The following is a 13,405-nucleotide window of genomic DNA, read 5'->3' on the forward strand; positions in this document are numbered from 1 at the left end:
TAACTGTGCTTATTCATAGGAAATAGATAGAGGTACATAAGCAAAACTTCTTATATGAACAGCTAAGTATGGGTTATTGAACAGGGTGAAATTTTTTTTTCTGTTTGTATGGATTGTATTTTGGTTTTAATGCTACAAAACTTTGGAAGGAGATTTTTCTTTCCACTCTTAGTGTAATGTTGATCCATCTGATAGTCTGACCTATACTTTGTTATCTCTTACTTTTTGAATATGCTGTGTTTAAGGTTCATATTCAGTTAACTTAAAGATCCAGATTATGATTCTTCAATATATGTTTAACACTCACCTTCTGGTTGGTATTGGTTGACTTTTTTGGTAAGAAAATTTCCTTCTTTAGTTATAAAATTGATATGAATTGGTGTGGAAAAAAATTTAAGAAATTACTCCAAATTACTCTTCAATACACGACTTAATTGTTACAGTTTAATTCAGCATTGCTCTTTAAATGTTGATATCCTTAATGAAATCACTATGAAGAAGTGTGGTTGGAATTGTACTTCACACAGCACTTGCATTTCTATATGAGCAAAGAAAGTTTGGCTTTAAAAAAAACCCACCCTGCAGGTAGGGTTTGTAAGCTGCAGCTTGGTTCTACTGAGGAGTGCTACTGTTCTTTGCATAGTACTTCTCTGGTCAGTTTAGATTGCAACTTGTTCAGCTTTTCTTTAGCAGCTTTTTTTTCATAATTGTTATCTGTTTGAAAGTGACAGTAAAGAGGGTACTGACAGTGGGATGGGATGGCTAACGGTTGCTAACCAGGGATGTTTGCTACAGGGCTGCATTCCTGCCCACCTGAAACCTGTCCAGGAATGTCATTAGATTCTTGGTGAGCACTAGTGACCAAGATACTTTTTTTATATATCCTTTGAAACAGTGCAATTAACAAAAAATGTGGGAGATCAGTTACCATGCTGTAAGATGTTGAAATTGGCTCTGCTATGTGAACAAAGCTAAAGCAGTAAGACTCCCAGTTGGGAATGTTCAAGAAAAAAGCTGTCAATTACATGTTTGTGGATATTTTATTTTGCTGCCATTTTGTTAAGTCTTAAACTTTACAGGGAGTATACTAGTAGACAAAATTTATGTGTTACTCTAATCAGTCTCCTTGGAGACTGCTGAAAAGAGTTGTTCATGCTTTAATTTGGAAAATGTTTATCCTTTTACTTTTTTATGCATTTTTTTTTGAGAGCAGTGAGTCAGTACCATTTATATGGGAAGTGTTTGTTTTGCGGCTTGGCATAAATTAAAATAAACTAAGTAATGCTAGCAAGTTGCCACCTTGCAACAACATTTATCTCCTGAATGTGGGAAGTGGGAAAATGAATTGATTCAGGATTCTGTTTGTCGGTATGTGCTGCACTGAGCCTCTAACTCCTGGTTGGTAACACTGGAAGCTGCCAGGGTAGTACCTAATAGAGGTACATGAATGCTCTATTACAGACTTCACTGTCTTTTCACTTACTCTCTTTGAAGCTTTTCAGTCATGTATCATAAAAGAAAGTGTAAATGTCAGTAATGTAACAGTGGTGGTAAAAGGAGTTACTTTTTGAAACTACTAACAAAGTAGTGGCTAAGAGAAAAGTGTGATACTGTGATCTTACCGTGACTGCCATTAGCTGTACTTCAGGTATTGCCCTTGAAGTGCAGAGACAATGCAAATTATTTTCTTTCAATATTGGAAAATTGAAGGTTATTTTTTTCTGGATACAAAGTATTGGGTCTGGTCAATCTGTTTAGTAATCTGTTGAAACTGATGTATGGTTGCAAAGAGTAGAACTGTTACTCCTGCTTTTGAGTCTGAACTTGACAGCTGGAACTTTTTTGTTGTCCGTGAAAATGTGGACACATGGGTTGATAGTACAGCATATCAGAGGCCACATAACAATTCTGAATCTTGTTTTCTGTGCTTGAAGGTATTTGAATAGTATTTTTTGACTATTAGAAGGTGAACCTTTTTTATGGATTATATAGGCATTGGTAGAATTGAAGAATAAAGTTTTAGGTGACAGCTTTGTACTATGTTGGTTTCTGTTATCTTCTCCTTTGAGTTTTTGTGTTTTTTCCTAATGAATTAACTGTTTCTCTTCTTGACTAGGTGATTTCAGAATGGTAATAGGAGAAGACAGATCAAAAGTGCAGAACATAGTGAAACCTAATGTTCCCCATTTTCAGAAGCTGTACAGTAACATATTACAGGACTGCCCTCAAGTGGTATATAAGCACCATCTGGGAAGGCTAGAGGCAAGTGTTCTTCAAAACATTTTTAAAACAAGCAACTGGAAGTGCTTTATCACATTGACAGAAGGCAAGAATTTATGCCATATACTAAGGAGAGCAGTTGGAGTCACTGTGCTTGCTATTTGTTACGTCTCTGTTGTTTAGTTAATTCTGCAACCAGAAGACTTGTTTAAATACCAGTCTCTGCATATGTAGTAGCTACTGTTCATTTTCTTTGAGTATGGGCACAGAACTAGAGCCCTAGCAAGGGAACAAGAGAAGATAATTTAAAAACGTGTGTTCTAATGACTACCATATGGAAACAACAGTCTAGGAAGTGATGAATAAACATATGGTTTGCGTTAAGAAGATTAGGCCATAACTTAGAGGTGCAACTTTCTGCAAGCAAAAACTGCATCTCACAAAAAAACCGTAGAGTGCTAGTTATGAAGATCAGTTGACTAAACCCAATTGAAATTCTGCCATTATCTTTAAATACTCATACTAAACCATTTTTTTCCTAGTATTTGGGAAACGGGTATCCAAAATGACCAGTATCTTGAATTCCATCTTTCTGACATAAGGTGTAAGTGTAACATTGCAATTAGGGGAGAGATGCCATAGCCAGGGGTCCAATAGCAATTTTTCCTCTTGTAGTATGCATATCTGTGTGTGAATGTTCAAGTATGATATACATTTCAACATGAAGTTACAAGTAGCATAGGTTGTCTCATGGTCATGGATGTTTCTTTACCCTCAAGTCACCTTGGTAATTATCTAATGAATGCCTCCTTTTGGGACGTGTCTTTGTTAGAAACTGAAGTACAGATATAAGCAAGCTCGTGTACGGTAAACAATTTTACTGCAACACTTTGGAGTACAGTGCAGGCGAATCTGTATTATACTGCAGCCGTCTCCATGTTTTCTTATCAGTGTGCTTTTGAACAGTTTAGTGGAAGAAGTATTTAAATGAATTTTGAAAAGAATCAGTAATGCCTTCTCCAAGAAAATGTCTAGTTAGAATAATACTTCCTGTTGTGTTACCTTTAAATAAATCCTAGTAGCATACTACAAACATGTTGTTGGATAATAAATCTGTCCATAATTCCATAATAGTCATCGAGTCTGTTAATTAAATGCCATCATTTTACTGTTGATTTTGAGCAAAGTCGTTTAACACTTTATTCCTCATACCTTGGTCTGGTTTATGGCAGTTATTCCCCACACTGAAGAGGATAACTGCTATTGGGAGTGGTGTTTCATACGGAATAGAAACCCCTTCTCCAAGTATATGTCTTCAAGAGTTACAGAGAAAATTCTTTCTTAAAAGATTCCTCGGAAACAATTGAAGGCAGACACTAGTTCTTATAGTTCTGGTTCAGGCGTGGATTCCTCCCACATAATGTTAAGAGCCCGCTCGTTGTCGGCTTCCTCTGTAGTCAGTGGGTGATTCATCTGGATATCATTTTCTCCCCATTGACTAAAGGGAGTGTATAGGGCAACTAGACTCCTGTCTGATGTCTCCATGGACTGTCTAAAAAGTTGTGTGGGAGGAATTGAGCATTTCATATTTTCCTCCAGTTTTGGAGAGATCTGCTCCATTATGTATTTTTCAGTATTTGTGCTTACATTTTGTATAAATGTGTACAGGCCTGCATGTTGGTATCATTGTATTCAAAAAAGGGTCATTGAATTTCTGATTTAGATTGGAAAATGTGGAATGAATGTTTCCTTCAGATTATATGAACCAGATGTGGTTTGAGTTTAAAGCAGAGAAAATGTTTTTCAAACTAAACTTGAAATGTGTGTGTGTATAGTTTGATTATATTCAGGCAGAAGAAACTGAGCTAAGTGGTCTTTTGGGAGCTTCTTTTTTTTCATTGTAGTGTACTTATGTTTCTAAAGGAAATTGGATAGAGCAGAAATTATACAGTTTCAATGAAAAGTTGTTTGCAGAGGCAGCAAGATCATATGTGTACATCAGTCTTCCCTTGCATAAAAATTAACACCTTTGCATTGAATTGTTCTTCAGGTTCAGAGCTGAGATACTGCATTTCCCAGTGCTTGGGAAGTTTTCATTAGCATTGTCAATGACATTTACAAGTGAAATGAATCGTGTTCTTTGAGGTATTTATCAGAGGTCAAAGATAGCCAAAAGACTTTTCTGACTTCTTTGAATAAGAGAAATTACTTTATTAACACTGAATGTTTTTACTGTCTTATTTTTTATAACATTCAGATTGATAAAAGTCCAGAAGGTCAATTTACACAACTAATGGCTTTGCCAAGGACTCTGCAGCAAAAGATAACTTCTCTGGTAGACCCTCCTGGAAAAAACAGAGATGTGGAAGAAATTTTACTGCAGGTTGCTCATGACCCTGACTGTGGATTTGTGGTGCATCAAGGTAGGCCTAGATCAGTGTCTAATCTCTTTTAAGACATAATAGATATACAGATTCATTGTATATGTTCTTCTGATTCAGAAGGATGATTTAGAGAGAAGGACAATGAAAACAAGAGATTAATCATCACATACACTCCTAAAAGCATGGTTTTAGATTTGTTTCATTGCCGGCAGATTATCTGAAATACTAGCAAATAGAATTTGTACTGATATAGAAAGATATGTTGTGGTTTGGGTCCTGAAAGAAGTAGTCTTTAGGAATTAGTGTGGCCTGCTTAGACCATCTAAACTCTATTTGGGATTCTCACATCTTCAGGATTTCATTGGCTGGCATAACTTCATCTAAATACAAAGCTATATATCCTACCAGTCATACATTGCAATGCTAAGTTAATTTTCTGGCTTGCTGACATTACCCTTCCCAATCATCATAGTTAGTCCAGATACATGAGCTCTGGCAGAGAACTGCAGCTTTGAGGAAAAAGATTGAGGTGCTTCTCATCATCACAGCTTCTCTGGGGCAAGATGATGTCATACGAGCAAATTAAAGCTAATGCTGCAGACATCAATCTTTTATTATACTGCAGAAAAATGAAAATGTTTGGTACTTGAAGAGTCCTTTGCATCTTTAAATAACTTGACACGTCTTAGTTCCAGGTGGCCAATTTTGCAAGCTCCTCGAACACAGCAAAAACTCCCTAGATACCTGACAGCCGCTAGACACTAGCCAACTGCCGAGGGGGGTCTTACACTGATTTCTGTTTGGGGAAATAAAACTCCTGAATGTTGCAGTTCTCCATTGACAGTATTGGATGGATGAATTGCACCTGGACATCAAAGTGTCCAGCTTCTTTCATGTCAGTCTATGGCAGCTTCTATGCTGCTGTGGCTGGACTGCAACAGTAATGTGATAATAGCTGAATCTGGGAGCAGGAGTTGCAGTGTTGTGAGCTGCATATAGTTTTAGAGCTCTGGGTTGTTCACCCTGAGCTAGCTATCCTTGTGGTTGTATTTATGTAGGGTGTTGCAGGCATGGCTGTGACTGTGGGCTGTGCACAGTGGTGCAGCAGTTCAGTATCAAAAGATTGGATAGATTTAGTCTTCTCAAGCCAAGCAGTTTATACTCTTAGGAGAACAAATCAAAACCCCTCTCTCACTTTTGTAGCCAAAAGATTTTCCTAATTTAAGAATCTAGGTAAAGGACAGGACAAGCCACTTGGTAATCCTACAAGACAAAGCTGATTACTCAAGCTGAATTGCATTGTCTCTGGGTATTTTACTGGCTCAACATGATTTGTTCTCCTCCCTACCACTACCCCACGAAATTATTTTCCGGTGGAATATTGTATCCCTCTTCCTCATTTGTGGATTTACCTAAGCTTTGTTCTTCATTATAGAAGTAGCTTTGAAAGAAGGATTTAAAAAATAATATTTGAAATTATATTCTACATTCTGGTTCATGCAGAAGAATGACTTTCAGTTTGCAAGACAACTCTGGGACTGCTGCATTTCTACATTTTTAAGTATTTAGTAAAGTACAGTAGTTTTGTTCTGCACATATCAGTATGCTTGTATATGTATGTGTTAGAACAGATAAAATCTAATACTTCCCCCAAAAAGTTTTAATGTTTTATATACTATTCAATTTAATACCTAAGAACCACTGACCAATGAGAACTGAATGTGCCATAGTACAAAGTGGTAAATGAGCCTTATCTCCAAAAGCTGTTAATTTAAAAAAGCCAGACAAACACCGCACAATATAGGCATCTCTGCTTGATCAGAGAACTGCAAAATCCCAATTTCATACTGAAGTGAACAATGTGTATAATTTGTTCTGCTCTAGAAAGTTAATATACCAGAACTTAGATGAAACAACTCTGAATCCTTTATGACTAGTCATCTTAGTAGAGAAATAATGGGAATACAAATAAATTAATTTGATTAATTCCTGCTGGTTGTTATCTGTTTTAATATTGATTTCTTTTTCCCTGTATCTTATATATAAAGTAAGTTAGAATAGCTTAGAGAAAATTTTCAATTAGTATGACAAAGCAGAACAGTAACAAACTTTCTCAGCTTAAGTGTATGTTTTACTTTCAGACTGGTTTGATTGTATAACTGGAAAAATATTTAACTTTTTTGTGTATGCTGGAGGATAAAAAAGTCCCCACAAAACTGCTAAGATGGGTAACATCTGTGTGCTTTTCTGTCTGCAGGCATTTCAGGAATTGTGAGATCTTCCAGTATAGTGCAGAGTGCTAAAACCATACTAACAGCTGGTAAGAATGTGTGTGATTTCTATCAGCATAGGCTTTCTGATTTCACAAAGTAAAAATCGTAGGGCCCCAAGACTGTCTTGTTACAAGAGTTTAAAGAATAAACTTTTGGGGTGTCTGATTGAAAGCCCCTGGAAAATGAAAGTAACATTTAAAGCAGAAGCTTTATATAACTATTGAGAAATGTAAAATGCCAAAAGGAATTGGAGTCTATATGACTCTTAAACAAACAAACCCCCCAACAACCCAAAAGTAACAAAAAAACAACTTCTGACTTCAATTTTATCTTATATGTGGCCCAGATTTGCACTACTTCCGCTCTTTTTGTATTAAAAAAACCAGAAAAATTACTTTATAATTCACTCTGGCTTTCTACATGTGAGTGGATCCCTAAATGATCAGTACATAGTATTGGTGTGTTATGTAGACTGTAAGGTTATTTCATCATAAAATAAAAGAGAGGATGAGTTTTGAGGGAGAGAGCTTTGACAGGAACCGATGTTTTCCTCAGCCTCGGAAGACAGGTGTGTCTTTGAAGACATCATGTATTTCAAACTGAGCCTATACTTGGTGACCGTTGGATATTACTGTAACTCTCATACTTCAAAATCAACTACTTTACAAAAAGAGTATTACAAAGTCAATGTGAGAGAAGGTGTAGAAGGGGAAAAAAAGGACTTGCTTTTATAGAAACATGGGAAAACTAGGGATGCTTTTCAGCTATCAAAGTCTTCCTAACTGAATGAAAGTTACTGCCAGTTACATAGGTGAAGTTTCATCCTGTTTCCTGAGTTCTGGAATAAATCTAACTTTAAGGTGACCTGATTTTTACAATTTAAAAAGCTGAAAGCACTGCAGCTTGATTTAAAAGAAGGACTTAAGACCTGAGCCTTAATTTGCTTAAAACTCTGATTGGGGATAGTCTTAATTCCTGCAAAGTGAAAAGTCCTTGCTGCTTGCATGAAGTTGCTCAAATAATTTTCTGAACTCATTCATACCTATTCCTAATTCTTCCACAAAAGCAATTACATACAAATGATGCCATTACTAGTTTTAAAAGCAGCTGTATAGTTTCCTACTGAGCAGTCCTTATCCAGACTTCTACAGCTGTTGTTCCCTTCCCATTTAGTATTGAAGTTGGTGGCTCCATGTTATGCTTCCTACCTCCTTGTAAAGAAACACAAGTTGCAGTGTTCAGGACCGTTAGTGGTCTGCTGAGTAAAATAAGCAGGAACAGTTGTACTTTTTATATGTTTCTGTTAATAGTCTAATTCTATTAACTGGAAGAAGTCTGACAAAACTATTGCCTAACTTTGTTTAGTAGCTGGAGGAGACTAAGGACACAGCTCCATCTGAGAGAAGCAAATTTATGTTTTATACGAGTTAGGTGTATTGCAGGTGTTAGCTTCTAATGTAATGTTTACAACCAAATAGGTGACATTTTTCTTATAGGGTTTGTTGTCAAAATTACCTGCTAGTGGTAAAGGCTTCTTCTGTAACATGCCTCTTTTAGAAATACTGGCTGTAACCTATCTGTTTCTAAATCCATGAAGAGTAGACTTTGTAGAGTGAAATAATTGGAGTGGTCAAAGACATTGTTACCATCTTGAATTCAGTGCTTGTGAAAGTTAGCAGTCTGACTGACCTGTGGAGCAAAGCTGTTTGTGTGTAACTGCAAGAGTATGAAGAAAAATAGTTAAGCTTTGTGAGATTATTTATGCCCCCCTTCTGTCTGTTCTGCCAGACAGAAACTCACTTCTGGGTATTGTTAGCTCCTTTTGTGTGTCATGCAGTAAATCACTTAGAGCCTCTATTGTTACTAGGACTTTTTGGGGGTCCTAATGCATCTTTTAGTAGGGCTTGTAATTTTTACTGTGTTTTCTGTTTTATGCACCTGGAACTAGGTATTTGTGAAATGCCTTTTCTTTCCTTTGTCTTAACTGCTTTTTGGTTTATATGTAGTTACTTTTTTTCTTTTTTTTTCCCCTTTTAGAACAAACTCTAGTTGTCTTCTAACCAGCCAGTTACATAGAGTAACTAAACCCATGTATTTTCTACTAGTGCTTTTAGTGTTGAAAATGCATTTTTTTTTGCGGTTTGATTCAGGTAGAGCAAAGCAATTATGATCCTTTGCCTCAAACACAAGCCAAATTTGAGCAAGGAGGCTTGGGAGAGTTTAGTTTTCTTACTTTTAGCATAATGTAGTTTGTTTTATTTTAACTGTATTTATGCACTTCTGCCAGAATCTGGCCAAAACCATTAGCAACAGAATTCAGGATTGATCTTTTGGGGTTACTCACAGATTATGTGCTGAGGGAAATGAGTTAGATTTGGAAAAGGACTGTTTCTGGCATTTCCTAACCTCTGAATGCTGTTTAATGAATGCAAAGCTTGCCTGTAGAGCTAACCTTCCTGAGCACTGCTGTGCAGGCCACCCTGGCTGGAGAAAGGGAGTTCTGGTGCTTCAGTTAGGATCAGGAGTGTTTCTGTAATGTGTGCCACTGCACATAAAGTGAGTGTTGCCTCACTTGCTAGTAGGCATTGCCCTGCTTCCCGACAAGCCTGTGTGTGGGCCTTACTAGAGCACCACCAGTTTTGCTCACTGAAGATGGAGAGAAGTACAGAAGTAGTATTTTTTGCAATAAAAACCTACGTTGTAGTGCACACTGAAGAACTAAAATTTAACTGACCAGGGGCGTGACCTCAGTATTTTGCAGATGAGGTATTTGTATGATCTTCAGTGATCTTCCCTGGAATTTAGGAGGGATGGGTTTCCATGGCTTGAGGAGTTAGTTGGGAGAAGCCTTTTGCCTGTTTTTGCTTAAATATTTCTCTCCAAACATTTATGATAGAGCTTATGTTAAATTTTACTGTATCTTCTAATGAAGATTTTCTCCCAATCACAATTTCTTAATTTAAAAACTTCGTCACTAGGTGGCAGGCATTAATGCTGCTCACCTTGCTTTGCCATTTCTAGGGGCTCCTACCAGCCAATATTCCTATAGATACATACTGTACACAGACAAAATATTGTGGCTCCTACATTGAAAGTATTTGTTTGACTCAAGCAAGGAATGTGTATTACAGGAAAGTGAACTTTTAAATTTAATCCCTAAGTATTTCTTTCTTCATTCTTTAACCAAGACTTGTCTAATGTACTGTTCCCCTAAGAACTATTTTCATACTTTCTACTAGAGACTTTAGGAATATGGCTCTGTCCTTCTGCAGTGCTTATGTTAAGAATAGTGAATTATGAAAGAGAATCAGGAAATCAGTGGCTCCATTAAATAAGGTCTGACTATTTTTTCTTGCTTTTCCTAGTAACTTGTACTTTTGTCCTATGTCTGCTTGCAAAAGAATTAGTTTTCATTACATGGCCATCATTCTTTTTGAAATGTAATGGCGACACAAAATTATTTCCTTAGCTTATTGTTTTATCTTAACAACAACAACAAAAAGCGTAATGCCTATTCTCTGGTCTGTAGCATGGTAGTCCAATGTACAGCATGCTTCTAAATTAAATGTTAAATCAGGAGTAGTTGTTGCTGAGATGGCATGCTGTGTATTAACATTATTGGCAAGGAGCACAAGCAAAATAAAGAATTTCAACCCATTTAAGAGAACTTTTTTCATCTCTTTCTGCCAATGTGGTTTTAAAGTTGAGCTCAAGCTCTATGTTTTTGTTTGTTGTTAAATGCCCTATTTAGTTTTTGAAAATGTGCCTATGTATTTCTTCAAGTCTGTGGTGAGATTGCCTCTCTGTTTCCCATTAGAGATGGCACCATCATTTGATTTATTTTCCCACATAGCCGGAGTCTGCATGGTCTTTGGGAACTAACTCTGAAGTTCTTATATTTAGCTCTTCTGAAGGAGACGTTGATACTTCTCTTAGATTTCTTCTTTATATCTTACTAGAGGAATGCTGCAAGTTTTGAAAATTTCTTATAAATAAAGTACTATGAATTAAATCATCAGTTGAAGCGATTGTTCAAGATACTTGAACAATCTTGAACAAGATTAGCACAAATGCTTGTAGCTGCTCTGAATAACTTTTGTTTTCTTAGAATTGGGATATTAGTATACTGTGTCTTCAAGGATTTTTTTTTTTTTTAACTGTAAGGAACATCTTTACATATAAAATATTCTGTAGATTTGTGATAACTGCTGTCTTCATCAGCTGCCTGAGCAGATACTGCATATCACTGCACTTCACTGTAAAAGTGTGTAAAAAAAGTTTGCATGTGTCTGTGTGTGATACACTAACTATGTAACTATTTGCCTCCACATGACAGCTCTTCAGCAGTATATGCATTAGTCTTTCTTTTCAAAAGGAAGTAAAGAATACTACAGCCAGGCATATGTACCAGGAAACTTTGTGGGACTTACATTATAGCCAAATTACTATCTTACAACACTAACACTTCCAAAAAAATGAACATGGATCGTTAAGTAAAACCAGATACGACTTATGTTTACACTGAAATTTTGTGGTCTTGATTCCATGTGCATTAGGTCTTTGTTCTGTATCGTATAGTGGAAAAATCTAAAGGGGAGGTGGAACCACCAAGTCATAGATTCATAGCTAAAGTAGAAAGACATTTTCATGTGGTCCAACTGCTTCAGATTCTGAGACTGAGCCATAATTACAACCATTAACTTTTACTACAGATGTGACTCATCACCCTGAGGGCTGCTTTAAGAAACCAGCTGTATGTATAAACCTGTATTTTGCTTTGTAGCATGATGTGCTAGAGCAGAAATGTAAGCATCTTATTACATAAGGCTCTAGTGGGTGGAGTTCAGTATGAGAGTGCTCCCTGCAGGGGGAAAATATGAAGGAGAAAAATCTCTTTATGTTGGGCTGCTGCAAGAGGCAGAGTAGGTTGGCAAGCTGATAGAACAAGCTGACTTGCAGGCTGCAGTGCCAGCACAGTTAATTACAGTCCTGCAGGGCTGTATCAGCTGTGTTACTGTTGATTTGACACATGGTATACTGTGCTTCCAGAAGTATACAGACTTTACTGGAATGGCAGAACAACATCGATTCTGGCAGAGCAATTTCAGTATGCAAGGGGCTGTATCCTGGAAGTATAGTGCCTAGGAGATTGGACAGTAACTTTCAAAGCCGTACAGTTACATAGTTTTAGCTTTGGAGACTGGAACTGCTTCTTTCATTTATGTGCTATGCCTGAGCTCAGTCTGGCCTTGTTCTGCAACTGGAATTCTTACATTGTGCAATTTTAATGCAGATATGTGAGGTGCTTCAGAATTTACATGATTATTTACTTGTTATTTGAGATGCTGCAAAGAAAAGCCCACATTAGTGTGCTTGCTTTTAGCAAAAACCTATTAAATATAGAAAAGTTTGAGCTTACATATGGGATGCACATGGTTTTGTAGGTTGAAAATGGTTCCTTACAAAAGGTAAAGTTGAGTTTATTTAAATTACAGTTAGAGACACAAGAAGTGCAAAACTGATTATATGCAGCATATTTGTTGTGATAGGCTTTTTACTCTCTGTCACGTTCCTTCAGAAATAGAGCATGTACTTTACTTATTACTGCATACTCATTTGACTTCTTGTGACTCTGGACTGCTAATACTGAATGCATCTTCCATTTAAAGTATTTTATCTTCATCTGATTGCTTTTTAAAGTCTTTTCAAAATCAAATATTACCATACCTTTTTTTTCTACCCCCCCAAAAAAGTCAAATGCAGTAGATGGCTAAACCTGGGTCTAAGCTGCTTGTTTGTTCCAGAAGATCTTTCCTTGTGTTCTGGTGTGTTATACCATATGACTTTTGGCTAAATTGCTTCTGTGTACTTTTAGTCAGTGTTGTCAGGTAAACAGTGTTCTATTAAATAAACATAGGAAAGATAGTATTAAGTATAACGTACGATACTTTTTAATCTGTGCATGTGAGTGTCAAAATCAAGGCTTTTTGTGCAGCATTAAAAACTTGCCTTTTCAGTTTTGAATTTGTAAGGGTGTAATTAGACTGTGTTGTAATCTGAAAAGTCACTCTGTGTTTTATGTTGTTTTATTTTTTTGGTTTGGAGTGGTTTTTTAATCAAAAAAAGCTGGAAGGAGGAAAAACAAGTAGCTCCACTAGCTAGGATCTCAGAACCCTGCTGAAATGCCAGGACTGACAATATTTTAAGTTTCCAAATGCTAGATGACTAAACCCAGCAAAAAAAACCCAACAAACCTTCATCTTTTTTTTTTTTTTTTTGCTCTAAGTCTGTAAGAGAAGCCTTATCTCTGGTAGAACTTCAGAAAGTGTTTAACTCTAAGGGCACACTTTACAAATTGTGTGGGAGTCATCCTCAAATCCCTTCGTATCTAAAACTTGTAAAAGCTTGGAGGAAATGACTGCTGTAAAATCCTTCTGTATCTTTATGAAATTGAGAAATGCCTTCCTTCATTGTAGGCCTAGCATAAAGGTATGGTATTTACCAAAGTTCACTGCTTGTGGGCTACTG

At 36.6% G+C, this 13,405-nt stretch overlaps 1 protein-coding gene across 8 annotated transcripts in view; it reads left to right on the plus strand.

Moving 5' to 3' along the window:
* The window catches only part of TAMM41 (TAM41 mitochondrial translocator assembly and maintenance homolog), a 37,164-nt gene that overhangs the window by 8,836 nt on the left and 14,923 nt on the right, over positions 1-13,405 (plus strand). For 6 of the 8 annotated variants that reach the window (XR_007509306.1, XM_049826789.1, XM_049826788.1 and 3 more), the window contains 3 exons: positions 2,117-2,262; positions 4,478-4,643; positions 6,862-6,924. Coding sequence is in view for 7 of the 8 variants with exons in the window: in XM_049826789.1 (XP_049682746.1) it covers positions 2,117-2,262; positions 4,478-4,643; positions 6,862-6,924 (375 nt within the window). In the remaining variant the exon portion in view is untranslated. The remainder of the gene's footprint in view (positions 1-2,116; positions 2,263-4,477; positions 4,644-6,861; positions 6,925-13,405) is intronic. The other 2 variants (XM_049826792.1, XM_049826790.1) reach the window with 1 other exon arrangement.

The sequence above is a fragment of the Accipiter gentilis genome, chromosome 23 (assembly GCF_929443795.1).
Source record: "Accipiter gentilis chromosome 23, bAccGen1.1, whole genome shotgun sequence".
NCBI classification, from domain to species: Eukaryota; Metazoa; Chordata; class Aves; order Accipitriformes; family Accipitridae; genus Astur; species Astur gentilis.